The sequence below is a fragment of the Trichomycterus rosablanca genome, chromosome 20 (assembly GCF_030014385.1).
Source record: "Trichomycterus rosablanca isolate fTriRos1 chromosome 20, fTriRos1.hap1, whole genome shotgun sequence".
NCBI lineage: Eukaryota > Metazoa > Chordata > Actinopteri > Siluriformes > Trichomycteridae > Trichomycterus > Trichomycterus rosablanca.
The window spans coordinates 20,372,402-20,389,422 of record NC_086007.1 but is presented as its reverse complement, the minus strand read 5'-3'; the positions used below and the strand labels follow the sequence as shown (position 1 = coordinate 20,389,422).

Genomic DNA, 17,021 nt, shown 5'->3' with positions numbered 1-17,021 from the left:
TGTACCCAAAACACCAAATTTAACAGCCCTGCTCCCCATTTACACCTGGGACCTTGACACATGACACCAGGGAGGGACAACGACACATTTGGGCACAATTTGGACATGTTCACTGTGGGGTGTACTCACTTATGTTGCCAGCTATTTAGACATTAATGGCTGTGTGTTGAGTTATTTTCAGAAGACAGTAAATCTACACTGCTATACAAGCTGTACACTGACTACTCTAAGTTATATCCAAGTTTCATGTCTATAGTGTTGTCCCATGAAAAGATATAATGAAATATTTGCAGAAATGTGAGGGGTGTACTCACTTTTGTGATACACTGTATCTATCTATCTATCTATCTATCTATCTATCTATCTATCTATCTATCTATCTATCTATCTACAAACATACCTATCTGTCTGTCGGTCTGTCTGTCAGTCTGTCCTACAAACCTACCTACCTAAAACAATCCAGTATGATACATTTACATTTTTGATGCTTTAATGATCCAAAGTACATTGGTTGTTTAACAGTACTTTGTCTAAGCAATTGAGGGTTAAAGGCCTTGCTCAAGCAGAGGTGGGGCTTGAACCAGCAACCTTTTGATTACTAGTCCAGTACCTTAACCTCTAGGCTACAACTGCCCAGGAATAACAAATCAAAACAACAATTAAAATAAAGAAGACGTCTAATCGTACCGTATATGATGAAAAGGACGGTACAACGTCCTCGCTGGAGGTGACCATCTTATCCATTTGACTGCACAGCTTGTCCTCAGTGGGCGTGTCCCGTTCACTCTGCCCTCCCTGTCCACCCCTTAGCATGGCCTCGTCTCCCGGTTCTTCCTCCATGCTCTGCCCGTCGTCGATGCTAGACAAAATCTGAGAGTGCCCGGAGGCTACGGAATAGTTCCTGGAAGAGGGGAGGCCTGAGTCAGGAGAATCAAACTCGACCATCTGCCTGTCGTCGGGAGCCAGAGCGGCCGGATTGATGATGGCGGTCATGGTGGGCGTGTTATCACACGGAGCATTGTGACCGACATCGGTCTCGTCCACTGACATGAATACCTGAAAGAGGGAGGAAATAATGTAGAATTAGGATAGATTTTAGTCCATCCATCCACCTACCTATCTATCTACCAACATTTCTATCTATCTGTCTGTCTGTCTGTCTGTCTGTCTGTCTGTCTGTCTGACCATCTATATATATATATATATATATATATATACAGTGTATCACAAAAGTGAGTACACCCCTCACATTTCTGCAGATATTTAAGTATATCTTTTCATGGGACAACACTGACAAAATGACACTTTGACACAATGAAAAGTAGTCTGTGTGCAGCTTATATAACAGTGTAAATTTATTCTTCCCTCAAAATAACTCAATATACAGCCATTAATGTCTAAACCACCGGCAACAAAAGTGAGTACACCCCTTAGTGAAAGTTCCTGAAGTGTCAATATTTTGTGTGGCCACCATTATTTCCCAGAACTGCCTTAACTCTCCTGGGCATGGAGTTTACCAGAGCTTCACAGGTTGCCACTGGAATGCTTTTCCACTCCTCCATGACGACATCACGGAGCTGGCGGATATTCGAGACTTTGCGCTCCTCCACCTTCCGCTTGAGGATGCCCCAAAGATGTTCTATTGGGTTTAGGTCTGGAGACATGCTTGGCCAGTCCATCACCTTTACCCTCAGCCTCTTCAATAAAGCAGTGGTCGTCTTAGAGGTGTGTTTGGGGTCATTATCATGCTGGAACACTGCCCTGCGAACCAGTTTCCGGAGGGAGGGGATCATGCTCTGCTTCAGTATTTCACAGTACATATTGGAGTTCATGTGTCCCTCAATGAAATGTAACTCCCCAACACCTGCTGCACTCATGCAGCCCCAGACCATGGCATTCCCACCACCATGCTTGACTGTAGGCATGACACACTTATCTTTGTACTTCTCACCTGATTGCCACCACACATGCTTGAGACCATCTGAACCAAACAAATTAATCTTGGTCTCATCAGACCATAGGACATGGTTCCAGTAATCCATGTCCTTTGTTGACATGTCTTCAGCAACTGTTTGCGGGCTTTCTTGTGTAAAGACTTCAGAAGAGGCTTCCTTCTGGGGTGACAGCCATGCAGACCAATTTGATGTAGTGTGCGGCGTATGGTCTGAGCACTGACAGGCTGACCCCCCACCTTTTCAATCTCTGCAGCAATGCTGACAGCACTCCTGCGCCTATCTTTCAAAGACAGCAGTTGGATGTGACGCTGAGCACGTGCACTCAGCTTCTTTGGACGACCAACGCGAGGTCTGTTCTGAGTGGACCCTGCTCTTTTAAAACGCTGGATGATCTTGGCCACTGTGCTGCAGCTCAGTTTCAGGGTGTTGGCAATCTTCTTGTAGCCTTGGCCATCTTCATGTAGCGCAACAATTCGTCTTTTAAGATCCTCAGAGAGTTATTTGCCATGAGGTGCCATGTTGGAACTTTCAGTGACCAGTATGAGAGAGTGTGAGAGCTGTACTACTAAATTGAACACACCTGCTCCCTATGCATACCTGAGACCTAGTAACACTAACAAATCACATGACATTTTGGAGGGAAAATGACAAGCAGTGCTCAATTTGGACATTTAGGGGTGTAGTCTCTTAGGGGTGTACTCACTTTTGTTGCCGGTGGTTTAGACATTAATGGCTGTATTTTGAGTTATTTTGAGGGAAGAATAAATGTACACTGTTATATAAGCTGCACACAGACTACTTTTCATTGTGTCAAATTTTCATTTTGTCAGTGTTGTCCCATGAAAAGATATACTTAAATATCTGCAGAAATGTGAGGGCTGTACTCACTTTTGTGATACACTGTATATATATATATATATATATATACAGTACAGGCCAAAAGTTTGGACACACCAGTCAAAAGTTTGGACACACCTTCTCTTCAATGTTTTTTCTTGATTATTTTTATTTTCTACATTGTAGATTAATACTGAAGACATCCAAACTATGAAGAATTATGTAGTGAACCAAAAAGTGTTAAACAAACCAGAATATGTTTTATATTTTACCAACTCTACCTCTGCACAGCCCAACTGATGGTCTCAAACACATTAAAAAAGCAACAAATTCCAAAAATTCACTCTAGACAAGGCGCAAACATTCATTGAAAACCATTCCAGGTGGAAACCTAATAAAGCTGGTTGAGAAAATTTCAAAGAGTGTGCAAATCTGTCATTAAAGCAAAATATGGCTACTTTGAAGAATCTAAAATATAAAACATATTCTGGTTTGTTTAACACTTTTTTGTTTACTACATAATTCCATACGTGTTCCTTCATAGTTTGGATGTCTTTAGTATTAATCTACAATGTAGAAAATTTAAAAAAATTAAGAAAAACCACAGGAATGAGAAGGTGTGTCCAAACTTTTGGCCTGTACTGTATATATATATATCTACCTACCTATTAACATTTCTATCTATCTATCTGTCTGTCTGTCCGTCCATCCATCTACCTACATTTCCATCTATCTGTCTGTCTGTCTGCCCGCCCGTCCATCCAACTACCCATCTATCTACCTACATTTCTATCTGTCTGTCTGTCTGTCTGTCTGTCTATGTACTTACCTATCTGTCTGTCTGTCTGTCTATCTATCTATCTATCTATCTATCTATCTATCTATCTATCTATCTATCTATCTATCTATCTATCTATCTATCTATCTATAATAATAATACATTTTATTTATATAGCGCTTTTCAAGATACTCAAAGACGCTTTACATAAGACAAATAATCAAAACAAATACGTACATACACCATACAAATCATAGTACTATCTATCTATCTATCTATCTATCTATCTATCTATCTATCTATCTATCTATCTATCTATCTATCTATCTATCTATCTATCTATCTATCTATCTATCTATCTATCTATCTATCTATCTATCTATCTATCTATCTATCTATCTATCTATCTACAACCTACCTATTGACCCAACTGGCTTGTCTATCTATCTATATACCTACAAACCAAGCTACCTATCTATTTGTCTGTCTGTCTACCTATCTATCTATATACCTACAAACCTACCTACCTACCTACCTACCTACCTACCTACCTACCTACCTACCTACCTACCTACCTACCTACCTACCCATCTATCTACCCATCTATCTACCATCTATCTACCCATCTACCTACCTACCTACCTACCTACCTACATATCCATCCATCCATCCATCCATCCATCCATCCACCCATCCACTATCTATCTCTCTGTCTGTCCGTCCGTCCGTCCGTCCGTATCCATCCATCCATCCACTATCTATCTCTCTGTCTGTCCGTCCGTCCGTCTATCCATCCAATATCTATCTATCTATCTATCTATCTATCTATCTATCTATCTATCTATCTATCTATCTATCTATCTATCTATCTATCTATCCAGTGTATCACAAAAGTGAGTACACCCCTCACATTTCTGCAAATATTTCATTATATCTTTTCATTGGACAACACTATAGACATGAAACTTGGATATAACTTAGAGTAGTCAGTGTACAGCTTGTATAGCAGTGTAGATTTACTGTCTTCTGAAAATAACTCAACACACAGCCATTAATGTCTAAATAGCTGGCAACATAAGTGAATACACCCCACAGTGAACATGTCCAAATTGTGCCCAAATGTGTCGTTGTCCCTCCCTGGTGTCATGTGTCAAGGTCCCAGGTGTAAATGGGGAGCAGGGCTGTTAAATTTGGTGTTTTGGGTACAATTCTCTCATACTGGCCACTGGATATTCAACATGGCACCTCATGGCAAAGAATTCTCTGAGGATGTGAGAAATAGAATTGTTGCTCTCCACAAAGATGGCCTGGGCTATAAGAAGATTGCTAACACCCTGAAACTGAGCTACAGCATGGTGGCCAAGGTCATACAGCGGTTTTCCAGGACAGGTTCCACTCGGAACAGGCTTCGCCAGGGTCGACCAAAGAAGTTGAGTCCACGTGTTCGGCGTCATATCCAGAGGTTGGCTTTAAAAAATAGACACATGAGTGCTGCCAGCATTGCTGCAGAGGTTGAAGACTTGGGAGGTCAGCCTGTCAGTGCTCAGACCATACGCCGCACACTGCATCAACTCGGTCTGCATGGTCGTCATCCCAGAAGGAAGCTGACGCACAAGAAAGCCCGCAAACAGTTTGCTGAAGACAAGCAGTCCAAGAACATGGATTACGGGAATGCCCTGTGGTCTGACGAGACCAAGATAAACTTGTTTGGCTCAGATGGTGTCCAGCATGTGTGGCGGTGCCCTGGTGAGAAGTACCAAGACAACTGTACCTTGCCTACAGTCAAGCATGGTGGTGGTAGCATCATGGTCTTGGGCTGCATGAGTGTTGCTGGCACTGGGGAGCTGCAGTTCATTGAGGGAAACATGAATTCCAACATGTACTGTGACATTCTGAAACAGAGCATGATCCCCTCCCTTCGAAAACTGGGCCTCATGGCAGTTTTCCAACAGGATAACGACCCCAAACACAACCTCCAAGATGACAACTGCCTTGCTGAGGAAGCTGAAGGTAAAGGTGATGGACTAAACCTAATTGAGCACCTGTGTCGCATCCTCAAGTGGAAGGTGGAGGAGTTCAAGGTGTCTAACATCCACCAGCTCCGTGATGTCATCATGGAGGAGTGGAAGAGGATTCCAGTAGCAACCTGTGCAGCTCTGGTGAATTCCATGCCCAGGAGGGTTAAGGCAGTGCTGGATAATAATGGTGGTCACACAAAATATTGACACTTTGGGCACAATTTGGACATGTTCACTGTGGGGTGTACTCACTTATGTTGCAGCTATTTAGACATTAATGGCTGTGTGTTGAGTTATTTTCAGAAGACAGTAAATCTACACTGCTATACAAGTTGTACACTGACTACTCTAAGTTATATCCAAGTTTTAGTTCTATAGTGTTGTCCCATGAAAAGATATAATGAAATATTTGCAGAAATGTGAGGGGTGTACTCACTTTTGTGATACACTGTATATATATATATATACCTACAAACCTACCCACCTACCTACCTACCTATCTATCTATATATCAACATTTCTATCTATCTGTCTGTCTGTCTGCCTGCCCGTCCATCCAACTTTCCATCTATCTACCTACATTTCTGTCTGTCTGTCTGTCTGTCTGTCTGTCTGTCTGTCTGTCTGTCTGTCTGTCTGTGTCTGTCTGTGTACTTACCTATCTGTCTGTCTGTCTGTCTGTCTGTCTGTCTGTCTATCTATCTATCTATCTATCTATCTAGCTGTCTATTTATTTGTCTACCTACCTATCTATCCGTCCGTCCATCCATTCAACGAACTAGCTATGCTTTTAATGATCATAAAATGCTGTTCAAGCTTGGCAAACACCCACCTCATTGCTGAGGGTTGAGTCTCGGTGGATGAGTTTCATCACATGGCTGTCGATGCTGCTGCCCGAGGACAACTTGGCGAAGATGGCAGACTGCATCTCCTTCTCTCGCTGCTTCACAATGACCTCACAAGCCTTCCACTCTCGCATCACCTGCTTGTAGCGCACCATGATCTTCTCATCAATCTACAGACGAAAAGTGAACATCAGAAGCAGTTTAAAAAAAAAAACAATGTCCCTTGAGACTTGAGGTAACAGTTTTACCTGTGCCATGTCTTTCTTGTCCATGCCAAACCTATAATGTCCCAGCAAAAACGGCCACACCTCTTTCCTAATCTCGTGCTCCACACCCCCGTAGTAAACCAAACGCAGCAGCTCAAGCTCCTTGTAGTTCTAAGCAGAAACAGGAAAGTATATTTAAATTTGATGCTATAATCAAACGCAGTGCTACCTGCCTCGCCTGCTCCGCACTTACCTTGCAATCCTTTTGGTATTTGCTCCAAACATCTTTGCTCAGTCCTCCAGAAGCTTCACAGGGTTTGTCTGGTGGAACGATATTGTGGTTGACCAGTGCTGACAGATGTGTTCTTACTGTGGACAGGTGCCGGCAGTAGCCCAGCCCTAAAAAAAAGTACATTTAAATTTTAATACGTCTGCTGAATGTTTGATTTGGCATATAAAACTGTCTAGTTCTGAGACTTACAGCCATAGAACGCTCTGGAGACGATCTGCCTCTTCATGTTATGACACAGCATCTTAAGAGGAACCCTGGATGTTAAAAAAAATAAAAAATAAATCAAAACCATTACAAGTTTCTTACATTTACTTTGACCTTTATTTCATTGCAGACAGGATAAACCTGAGATATTTAATTTCATTTATTAATAAACATCCATTCCTGCATTTCAAAAAATGTTGGGACAGTAAAGCATTTGCCACTTTGTAATCTTACCATTCCATTTCACCACACTTAAAAGACGTTTTGGCACAGAGGATACCAATTGATTTAGTGACGCTCGTTTCAAAATTCTCCACACATTCTCTATTGGGGACAGGTCGGGACTGCAGGCAGGCCAGTCCAGTACCCATACCCTCTTCTTCCTCAGCCGTGCCTTTGTGAAGTGTGCAGCATGTGGTTTTGCATCGTCTTGTTGAAAAATACATGGACGACCCTGAATAAGATGACGTCTTGAAGGCACCACGTGTTGCTCTAAGATCTCAGTGTACTTTTCTGCATTAATGCTGCCATCACAGAAGTGTAAATGACCTTTGCAAAGGGCACTGACACAGTCCCAAACCATGACAGACCCTGGCTTTTGGACTTGTTGCTGATAACAGTCTGGATGGTCCTTTTGCAAAAAAGACCTGGAATGCTTATTTATCTGACCACTATAAACGTTTCCATTGTGTGATGGTCCATCCTAGATGCCTCCGAGCCCAGAAAAGTCGACGCCGCTTCTGGACATGGTTAACATAAGGCTTCTTTTTTGCACAGTAAAGTTTGAAGTGGCGTTTGTGCATTTAACTCTGTGTTGTAGTGCTCGACAAAGGTTTGCCAAAGTAATCCCGCACCCATGTGGTTAAATCATTGTTTAGTGGCGGTTCTTGATGCAGTACCGTCTGAAGGATAAAGATCATGGGCGTTCAACTTAAGCTTGCGCCCTTGGCCTTTATGCACTAAAATTCTTCCAGATTCCTTAAATCGTGTAATGATATTATGCACTGTAGAGGGAGAAATATGCAAATCCCTTCCAATATTTCTTTGAGGTACATTGTTTTTAAACATTTCAATCATTTTCTCACACATTTGTTGACAAACTGGGGATCCTCTGATCATCTTTGCTTATCAAATCACATCATTATTTAGTTTCTTCACCTCATTACTAGCCCTAAATTGCTCCTGTCCCAACTTTGTGTTGCAGGCCTGAAATGCAGGAATGGAGGTTTATCACATACAACTTTTTCTGATTTGGGGTTGTATTGAACTACAGGTGTATTCTTACCGATCGTTCATGCAGGTACACGCTCCAGGAAGGTCGGCGGACAAGCTGCCCACCCCGGCCGAGCAGGACAGGCAAGACGACGCATGACTCGAAATCTCGGTCTGCTGCCACGATGACGGGCTAACGCCGAAGCCTTGCGTTTCTATGACGTCGCCATGGTCTAACAGGAGAAGGGGTTTTAAAGGGAGAGACAGAAACAGAGAAAGATAAATGAGCTGTGTGAGGGACGTCCTAGTAACCTGCATCATTGGTTTACGTCTGTACTGCTGACGGCATTGCATTACTAACTGTGCTAATCCAGCTAAAATTAATTAAAGAAAGGGATTTTAGTGACAGAAGCGACATAGAATAACAATCTACATGTAAAACAATGTTCAAGTACTGACACAAATGTTGTTATCTAATTATAACAGGCCTCTCAGCTCAACCGTCAGATTAATTAAGGTAGTAAAGATTCAGAAAATTTCCCCATCAAGCCTCCATCCCAAAGGAGTCGTTCGGTTTCGGATCTTTGAATCCCCGAGCATGCATCTGTGAAGAAACGAGAACTAAAAGAAAAAAGGCATGATCGATGCAAGGGGGTTTTGCCATGCCGGAAGACCTGCCAATCACAGCGTGCCACGGCATGGACAGAGCCAGGCATTCAGACAGCTACAAGAGGAAGAGAGGGAACATGAAGCCACCGCTCCCGCCATGCTGGATGCATCAAACCAAACAACAGGGCGGAGAGGAGAACAACGACAAACTTAAAAAGGACAACTGGGGAGAAATCATTCGTCATCGGATAGAATCCAGCCAAATAAATAAATTGAACACTTCAGGACACACTGAGCAAATGCTCTTCACCTTAATTCTTCAGGCCCGAGCTGGTGACCTGCTATCGATACCGCCTTCCCTTTGGGCCATGACCAAAAAAAACAACCATTCATTTCAAGGAGAGTTGGATGTGTTGCTAATAAGGCTATGGGATTTTAAATAGTGCCAGCGTTATGGACAGATGGATGGTGCATTCACGGAACAATTCACGTGTCTACAACGCCAGAACCCCACAGGACCAGACTGTCATAATGAAAGGTGACCGCAGTTAGTGAAGAATTACAGTGAACAGCATTGCAGAAAAACTGGCTGAAAACAGAAGGGAGGAAGAAAAAAATTTAAAGTAAAAGTTAATCGTTTCAAGCTAAAGGAAAGTAAACAGGTCAGAGCGGGAGAACACAGTCTGGACGGAAAGCAAAGGGGGTGTAGAAAAGTGGAAATGTGCAGGTCTTTTTCATGCAGAGTTATCAAGCAAATAATGACGGAAAATATGATCGTTCGAATTTATTAAATCAAAAGAACGAAGGAAGACCAAGCAAAAAATTGGAAGCGTTGCTGTCCGCCCAACAGTACAGTGATTTTGTGCCATAACATTAAAACCACCTCCTTGTTTCTACACTCACTGTCCATTTTATCAGCTCCACTTACCATATAGAAGCACTTTGTAGTTCTACAATTACTGACTGTAGTCCATCTGTTTCTCTGCATGCTTTGTTAGCCCCTGCTTTGTCCACTCACTGCTACCTAGTTGGTCCACGTTGTAGATGTAAAGTCAGAGACGATCGCTCATCTATTGCTGCTGTTTGAGTTGGTCATCTTTTAGACCTTCATCAGTGGTCACAGGACGCTGCCCACGGGGCGCTGTTGGCTGGATATTTTTGGTTGGCGGACTATTCTCAGTCCAGCAGTGATAGTGAGGTGTTTAGGAACTCCATCAGCAAAGCTGTGTCTTATCCACTCATACCAGCACAACACACACTAACACACCACCACCACTATGTCAGTGTCACTGCAGTGCTGAGAATGATCCACTACCTAAATAGTACCTGGTGGTCTTGGGAGAGTCCTGACCATTGAATAACGAGGAGGGGGGGGCAACTAGGTAGGAGTGTCTAATAGATTGGACAGTGAGTGGACACGGTATTTAAAAACTCCAGCAGCATTGCTGTGTTTTATCCACTCATACCAGCACAACACTCACTAACACACCACCACCATGTCAGTGTCACTGCAGTGTTGAGAATAATCCAACACCTAAATAATACCTGCTCTGTGGTGGTCCTGACCATTGAAGAACAGCATGAAAGGGAGCTAACAAAGCATGCAGAGAAACAGATGGACTACAGTCAGTAATTATAGAACTACAAACTGCTCTTATATGGTAAGTGGAGCTGATAAAATGGACAGTGAGTGTAGAAACAAGGGGGTGGTTTTAATGTTATGGCTGATCAGTGTATGACAACCCCATAAATACAACAAATCTGGTGTCATATCCAATCATTTGATTGCATTTTGTATCCTTGTACTGCTCCTGACCGAGGAGAGCCGTGACTAATGCACACCCCATCCGACACATGTGCAGTAGCCGACTGCTTCTTTTTACCTGCATGGGTCAAGTTCACACAGGTCTCCGTCAGATCTCAAATTATCCTCCGCCTCTCGTAATTGCATCAGTTATGAGGAATCCCATCCGGCATCCAACCCAACAGACGAGCCAATCGTTGTCCGTATAGGTGCCCAGCCTGCCGGTAGCAGAGCTGAGATTCTGGTGTTCTATGTATCCAATAACCCGATTGCATTACGCTTTCTCTCTACTGATGTAAAACCCTACTCTTACTGAGGAGGGCTGTGATTAACACACGCCCCCGCTGACACGTGTGCAGTAGCAGACTTCTTCTTTTTACCTGCATAAGGTGGGTTCATATGGAGCTCATCTCCATTATCACTTCTATGCAGGCACCATCAATCAACCAACATATCGTTGCCAATCGTTGTTCATATAGGCGCCCAGCCTGCCGGAAGCACAGCTGAGATTCTGGTGTGCTAGAGTGATATACCGCTGCGCCACCTGAGTGCCCAAACTTACTTTCTTTCTGCCTCAGAGTTCATTATTATTATTTCTTTTTTTTTGCATTTCCTTCCCCAATTTTCTCCCAATCTAGTCGTATCCAATTACCTGATTGTATTTTGCTTCCTCTGTACTGCTGCTGACCTCCAGTCCTGACCGAGGAGAGCTGTGACTAACACATGCACCCTCCGACATGTGTGCAGTAGCCGACTGCTTCTTTTCATCTGCATGAGGCGAGTTCATATGGGGGTCTTGGAGAGTCACACACTGATCTCCATTATCCCACGTCTCTATGCAGGCGCTGTCAAGCAACCAGCAGAGGTCGTAATTGCATCAGTTATGAGAAATCCCCTCCGGCATCCAACCCGACAGATGCCCTGCCGGAAGCAGAGCTGACATTCTGGTTTGCTAGAGTGATTTACAGCTGCGCCACCTGAGTGCCCATCAAACTCGTCGGACGAGCTGATCGTTGTTCGTACAGGTGCCCAGCCTGCCGGAAGCACAGCTGAGATTCTGGTGTGATAGAATGATTTACCGCTGTGCCACCTGAGTGCCCAAACTTACTTTCTTTCTACTTATGAGTTTATTATTATTATTTAGTTTTGCATTTTCCCCCCAGTTTACTCCCAATCTTGTCGTATCCAATAACCCGAATGCATTTCGCATCCTCTGTACTGCTGCTGACCTCCACTGGGGGTCCTCCTGACTGAGAAGAGCTGAGACTAACACGGGGTCACGTCAGATCCTGAATTATCCTCTGCCTCTCATAACTGCATCAGTTATGAGAAATCCTCTCCGGCATCCAACCCGCTAAACGAGCCAATCGCTGTCTCTACAGGCGCCCAGCCTACCAGTAGCAGAGCTGAGATTCTGGTGTTCTATGTATCCAATAACCCGATTGCATTATGCTTCCTCTCTACTGATGTTGACCGACACGTGTGCAGTAGCCGACTGCTTCTTTTCATCTGCATGAGGCGAGTTCATATGGGGGTCTTGAAGAGTCACGCACTGATCTACATTATCCCTCGTCTCTATGCAGGCACCGTCAATCAGCATCAATTATGAGAAATCTTCTCCGGGATCCAACCCAACAGATGAGCCAATCGTTGTCTGTACAGGCGCCCAGCCTGCCGGTAGTACAGCTCTAATCAAGGGTCCATTATTAAAGCAATGTACTTATCATTACACTTACAAGTGCTTTCTCAGTACAGCTCTTTATTGGTCTACCGGCAGCCCTTTCATTTCATCTGTATGAATGAAATGGTTTCCTTTGTGTGTTTTTCATGAAATATAAGGACAAGACCTTATTTTTTCACAGACCAACCCAACCTGGAGTAATACTATGTTTTTACCTGGGTAACATTCAGCCTACATACTGTAAGATACCAGAATAGTATAAAAAGAACATGTGCATGTCCAAAGAAAAAAACTTACCCATCAGAACAGCTGATTATTAACGATTCCTCTTGATGTCTGTCACTGTGATGATATTTATGTATTATATATTATATATTTATACAGGTCCACACAGCAGATCTGGTCCAGATACCCGATTCGGTACAGTCTGTATTCTGGGTGCCCTTCCTCCCGTGCAACATTCCTATTTAAATTCCGGCTTGGGACCAACACTGAGAGCACACTGAAAACTACTCCCAATGGCTAGACTGTTCCACACATTAGCCAATCATGTCCGATGCCCGACCATGGGATTGGAACCCCAGGTCTTAGTAGTAGTGGACTAACTTTAGTTTACTGCTGCACCACCCAAGCGCCTGTTCAAACTCATGAATAAAGGTGGCATTTACCCATATTTCAATTTTATAAATTGCTGCAGCGGTTTAGACCTGAACAGACCCAGTAAGCCAGGCACACACCATGTGAAAAAGGGGCTATAATGAACCCACGTACACTGATCAGCCATAACATTAAAACCATTTTTGTCCATTTTATCGGCTCCACTACACTTTGTAGTTTGTACAATTACTGACTGTAGTCCATCTGTTTCTCTACATGCTTTGTTAGCCCCCTTTCATGCTGTTCTTCAATGATCAGGACCCCCACAGGACCACCACAGAGTAGGTATTATTTAGGTGGTGGGTCATTCTCAGCTCTGCAGTGACACTGACATGGTGGTGGTGTGTTAGTGTGTGTTGTGCTGGTATGAGTGGATCAGACACAGCAGCGCTGCTGGAGTTTTTAAATACCGTGTCCACTCACTGTCCACTCTATTAGACACTCCTACCTAGTTGGTCCACCTTGTAGATGTAAAGTCAGAGACGATCGCTCAGCTATTGCTGCTGTTTGAGTTGGTCATCTTCTAGACCTTCATAATTGGTCACAAGACGCTGCCCACGGGGCGCTGTTGGCTGAATATATTTGGTTGGTGGACTATTCTCAGTCCAGCAGTGACAGTGAGGTGTTTAAAAACTCCATCAGCATTGCTGTGTCTGATCCCCTCATACCAGCACAACACACACTAACACACCACCACCATGTCAGTGTCACTGCAGTGCTGAGAATGATCCATCACTCAAGTAATACCTGCTCTGTAGTGGTCCTAGGAGAGTCCTGACCATTGGAGAACAGCATGAAAGGGGGCTAACAAAGCATGCAGCGAAACAGATGGACTACAGTCAGTAATTGTAGAACTACAAAGTGCTCCTATATGGTAAGTGGAGCTGATAAAATGGACAGTGAGTGTAGAAACAAGGAGGTGGTTTTAATGTTGGTAAATGACGACAGTGCTACCCACCAAGCCACTGTGCCACCCTAGTTAAAATACATCGCACTATAATACAAGCTCTGTAGGCTTCACCTGAGTTAATGAATCGCTTCGACAGATGATGGTACGAGAAAATGAAGCTCCGCCTACCCTGCCTAAAACAATATCTGTAGGACAGCCTAATTTCTCCAGCATCAGAGAAACCTCATCAGAGGCCTCATCAGTTGACCTGGCTTTTGTTCTCCATGCTGATGTTCCCATGGTAACCATGGTTACCTGCACACAGGCTCAGCCAATCGAGCGCGCCGACACAAGATGGAGTCAGAGAAAGGAAGCGCATATCAAGCCGGTATGATTAACCTCCTAATATCTGCTGCACTGTTGGGCTTCAGACTCAGGGAAGGAGGGAATGGAGGGCAGGATCAGGCAAGCATCCAGAAGCGAGGCATGACACAAGGGAAAGATGGAGCGAGAAATGAAAAAGAGAGACGGTGAATGGGGTCGGGTGGGGTGGCACTGGTGATAAAAACCTTTCATGACATTAGGGTCTGTGAGGTTCCGCGAGCAGATCATTGAGATCATTGCGTGAAGTCTATCCTCCTCCTCCTCATCGTCATCCAGAGAGGGCGCACGACTGCCCGTGGTGTGGTGGTAGTTTATAGTGACTGCTCGGGCAATAAGAAAACACAGTTTAGCACTCTCCTTCGCAATTCAACCACACCATACACACAAGCACATACATAAACACTCCCTAGCATGATTAGTTCCGAGTCCTCGCGAGGTGGGATGAACCCCTTCACCCCTTCAGCAGCCTCTGACCAAGCCATCATATTTACATTACATTAAAAAAAAATAACCCTGGCAGTGGCTATACAAGCGTGGATAGACGGATGGGCGGATTAACAAGCAAATTAATGGTATAGAACACGTAGGGAGAGATTTCAGACTCACTGGAGTCGTGCCGATGTCCTGGGTAGACAATGCGAAACACATAGTCCGCAGCGACTTCATCACCTTCATCACTTTCGTGATCCACCAACCGCGCCGTGCTGTTCCTCTTACGTAGCTTGGGGAAAACTTTACCCTGCCAGATACACACCCAAACAATTATGTTCGGATTTCAATCTAAGCACGTACAACGTAGGAACGCTTGATGGATAGCCAGGGCGAGGGATCAATTAGCTAGACTAAGAGTTTGCTCAGGAGTAAAAGCCTAATTAGCATTAGCGAATGAAATACAGCCTTAACTTTTTTTTTGCTTTTGAACAAGTTAAACACTGAATACAAAAATTTTAAAAAATATACTAACAATTTGGGATATTTATTCAGTTATTCAACATAGCCTTTAAATATTTAAAATACGATATAGATATGATACAGTACAATATGGTAGGTAAGGTGCGGTTAGGTATGGTACGATATGATACGGTAGGTCACGTAAGGTAAAGTCTGGTATTGTAGATAAGGTAAGGTAAGGTACGGTAAGGTAAAATAAGGTAAGGTAAGATATGGTAAGGTTAAGGTACAATACAGTAGACAAAGTAAGTAATGTAAGGTACGGTAGATAAGGTAAAGTAAAGATAAGGTATGGTAGACAAAGTAAGGTAAAGTAAAGTAAGGTAAGATATGGTAGACAAGGTTAGGTAAGGTACAATAGATAAGGTAAGGTACGGTAGGTAAGGTACAGTAGGTGAGGTATGGTATGTATGGTACGGCAAGGTAAAGTAAGGTAAGATACAGTAGACAAGGTAAGATAAGGTAAGACAGGGTAAGGTAGGGTAAGGTAAGGTACAGTAGGTCAGGTAAGGTACGTTAGATAAGGTACAGTACGATAGATAAGGTAAGTATGGTATGATAGATAAGGTACGGTAAGATAAGGTAAGGTAAGTTACCGTAGATAAGGTAAGGTATGGTATTGTAGATAAGGTAAGGTACGGTACGGTAGATAAGGTAAGATAAGATGTGGTAAGGGTAAGGTGGGGGTAAGGTAAGGTATGGTACGGTAGATAAGGTAAGTAAGATACGGTATGGTAGATAAGGTAAGTAAGGTACGGTGTGGTACAGTAGATAAGATAAGGGATGGTAAGGTAAGTAAGATAAGGTAAGGTATGGTACGGTAGATAAGGTAAGTAAGATACGGTATGGTAGATAAGGTAAGTAAGGTACGGTGTGGTACAGTAGATAAGATAAGGGATGGTAAGGTAAGTAAGATAAGGTAAGGTATGGTACAGTAGACAAGGTAAGGTATTATAGGCAATGTAAGGTAGGGTAAAGTAAGGTAAGATATGGTAGAAAAGGTAAGGTAATGTAAGGTATGGTATACAGGGTAAGGTAGGGAAAATATGGTAAGGTAAGGTAGACAAGGTAAGGTAGGGTAAAGTAAGTAAGGTATGGTAGACAGGGTAAGGTAGAGTAAAGTATGGTAAGTTACGGTTGACAGGGTAAGGTAAGGTATGGTAGACAGGGAAAGGTAGGGTAAAGTATGGTAAGGTACGGTACACAGGATAAGGCAAGGTACAGTAAGCAAAGTAAGGTAAAGTAAGGTCAATGCGTAGATAAGGTAAGTAAGGTAAGGTAGGCAAGGTAAGGTATGGTACAGTAGGTACAATACGATAAGATAAGATCTTTTTGGCACCAGTAGCGAACATACTGTATGTGTGCCTATGTGTTGGTGGCAGGCCAAAAGTTGAACTCTGCACTCGTAGAAACAATTACTGTAGACTAAAAAAAGTGTGTGTCTGACACTCACCTTGCCTTTCTGGGACCAGAGAGGAGGCTCCAGTTGCCCCCTGGGTAGCAAGCCGGTCTCCAGACAAGACAAAAATGCCAGCAGGTGACCACCAGGAGGAAAGTGCAAAGGGGGGCGTTGAATTCCATCCTGACTAACCAACACCAGAGTCCCACCACAGTCCGCTGAGAGAACAGTCAGTACAAAGTATTATCAGGGTTTCATTTATTGAATTTAAAGTTTTAAACAGTATTTCTGACTAAACTC

General features: G+C 43.4%; 1 protein-coding gene across 2 annotated transcripts in view; it reads right to left on the bottom strand.

Moving 5' to 3' along the window:
- The window catches only part of sgsm2 (small G protein signaling modulator 2), an 85,909-nt gene that overhangs the window by 4,839 nt on the left and 64,049 nt on the right, over nt 1-17,021 (bottom strand). The window contains exons 10-18 of one of the 2 annotated variants that reach the window (XM_063016370.1): nt 16,776-16,939; nt 14,978-15,110; nt 14,557-14,691; nt 8,421-8,580; nt 7,121-7,185; nt 6,893-7,038; nt 6,682-6,810; nt 6,421-6,603; nt 688-1,056 (exon numbers count right to left, since the gene is read on the bottom strand). In XM_063016370.1, coding sequence (XP_062872440.1) covers nt 688-1,056; nt 6,421-6,603; nt 6,682-6,810; nt 6,893-7,038; nt 7,121-7,185; nt 8,421-8,580; nt 14,557-14,691; nt 14,978-15,110; nt 16,776-16,939 — 1,484 coding nt within the window. The remainder of the gene's footprint in view (nt 1-687; nt 1,057-6,420; nt 6,604-6,681; nt 6,811-6,892; nt 7,039-7,120; nt 7,186-8,420; nt 8,581-14,556; nt 14,692-14,977; nt 15,111-16,775; nt 16,940-17,021) is intronic. The other variant, XM_063016369.1, reaches the window with a different exon arrangement.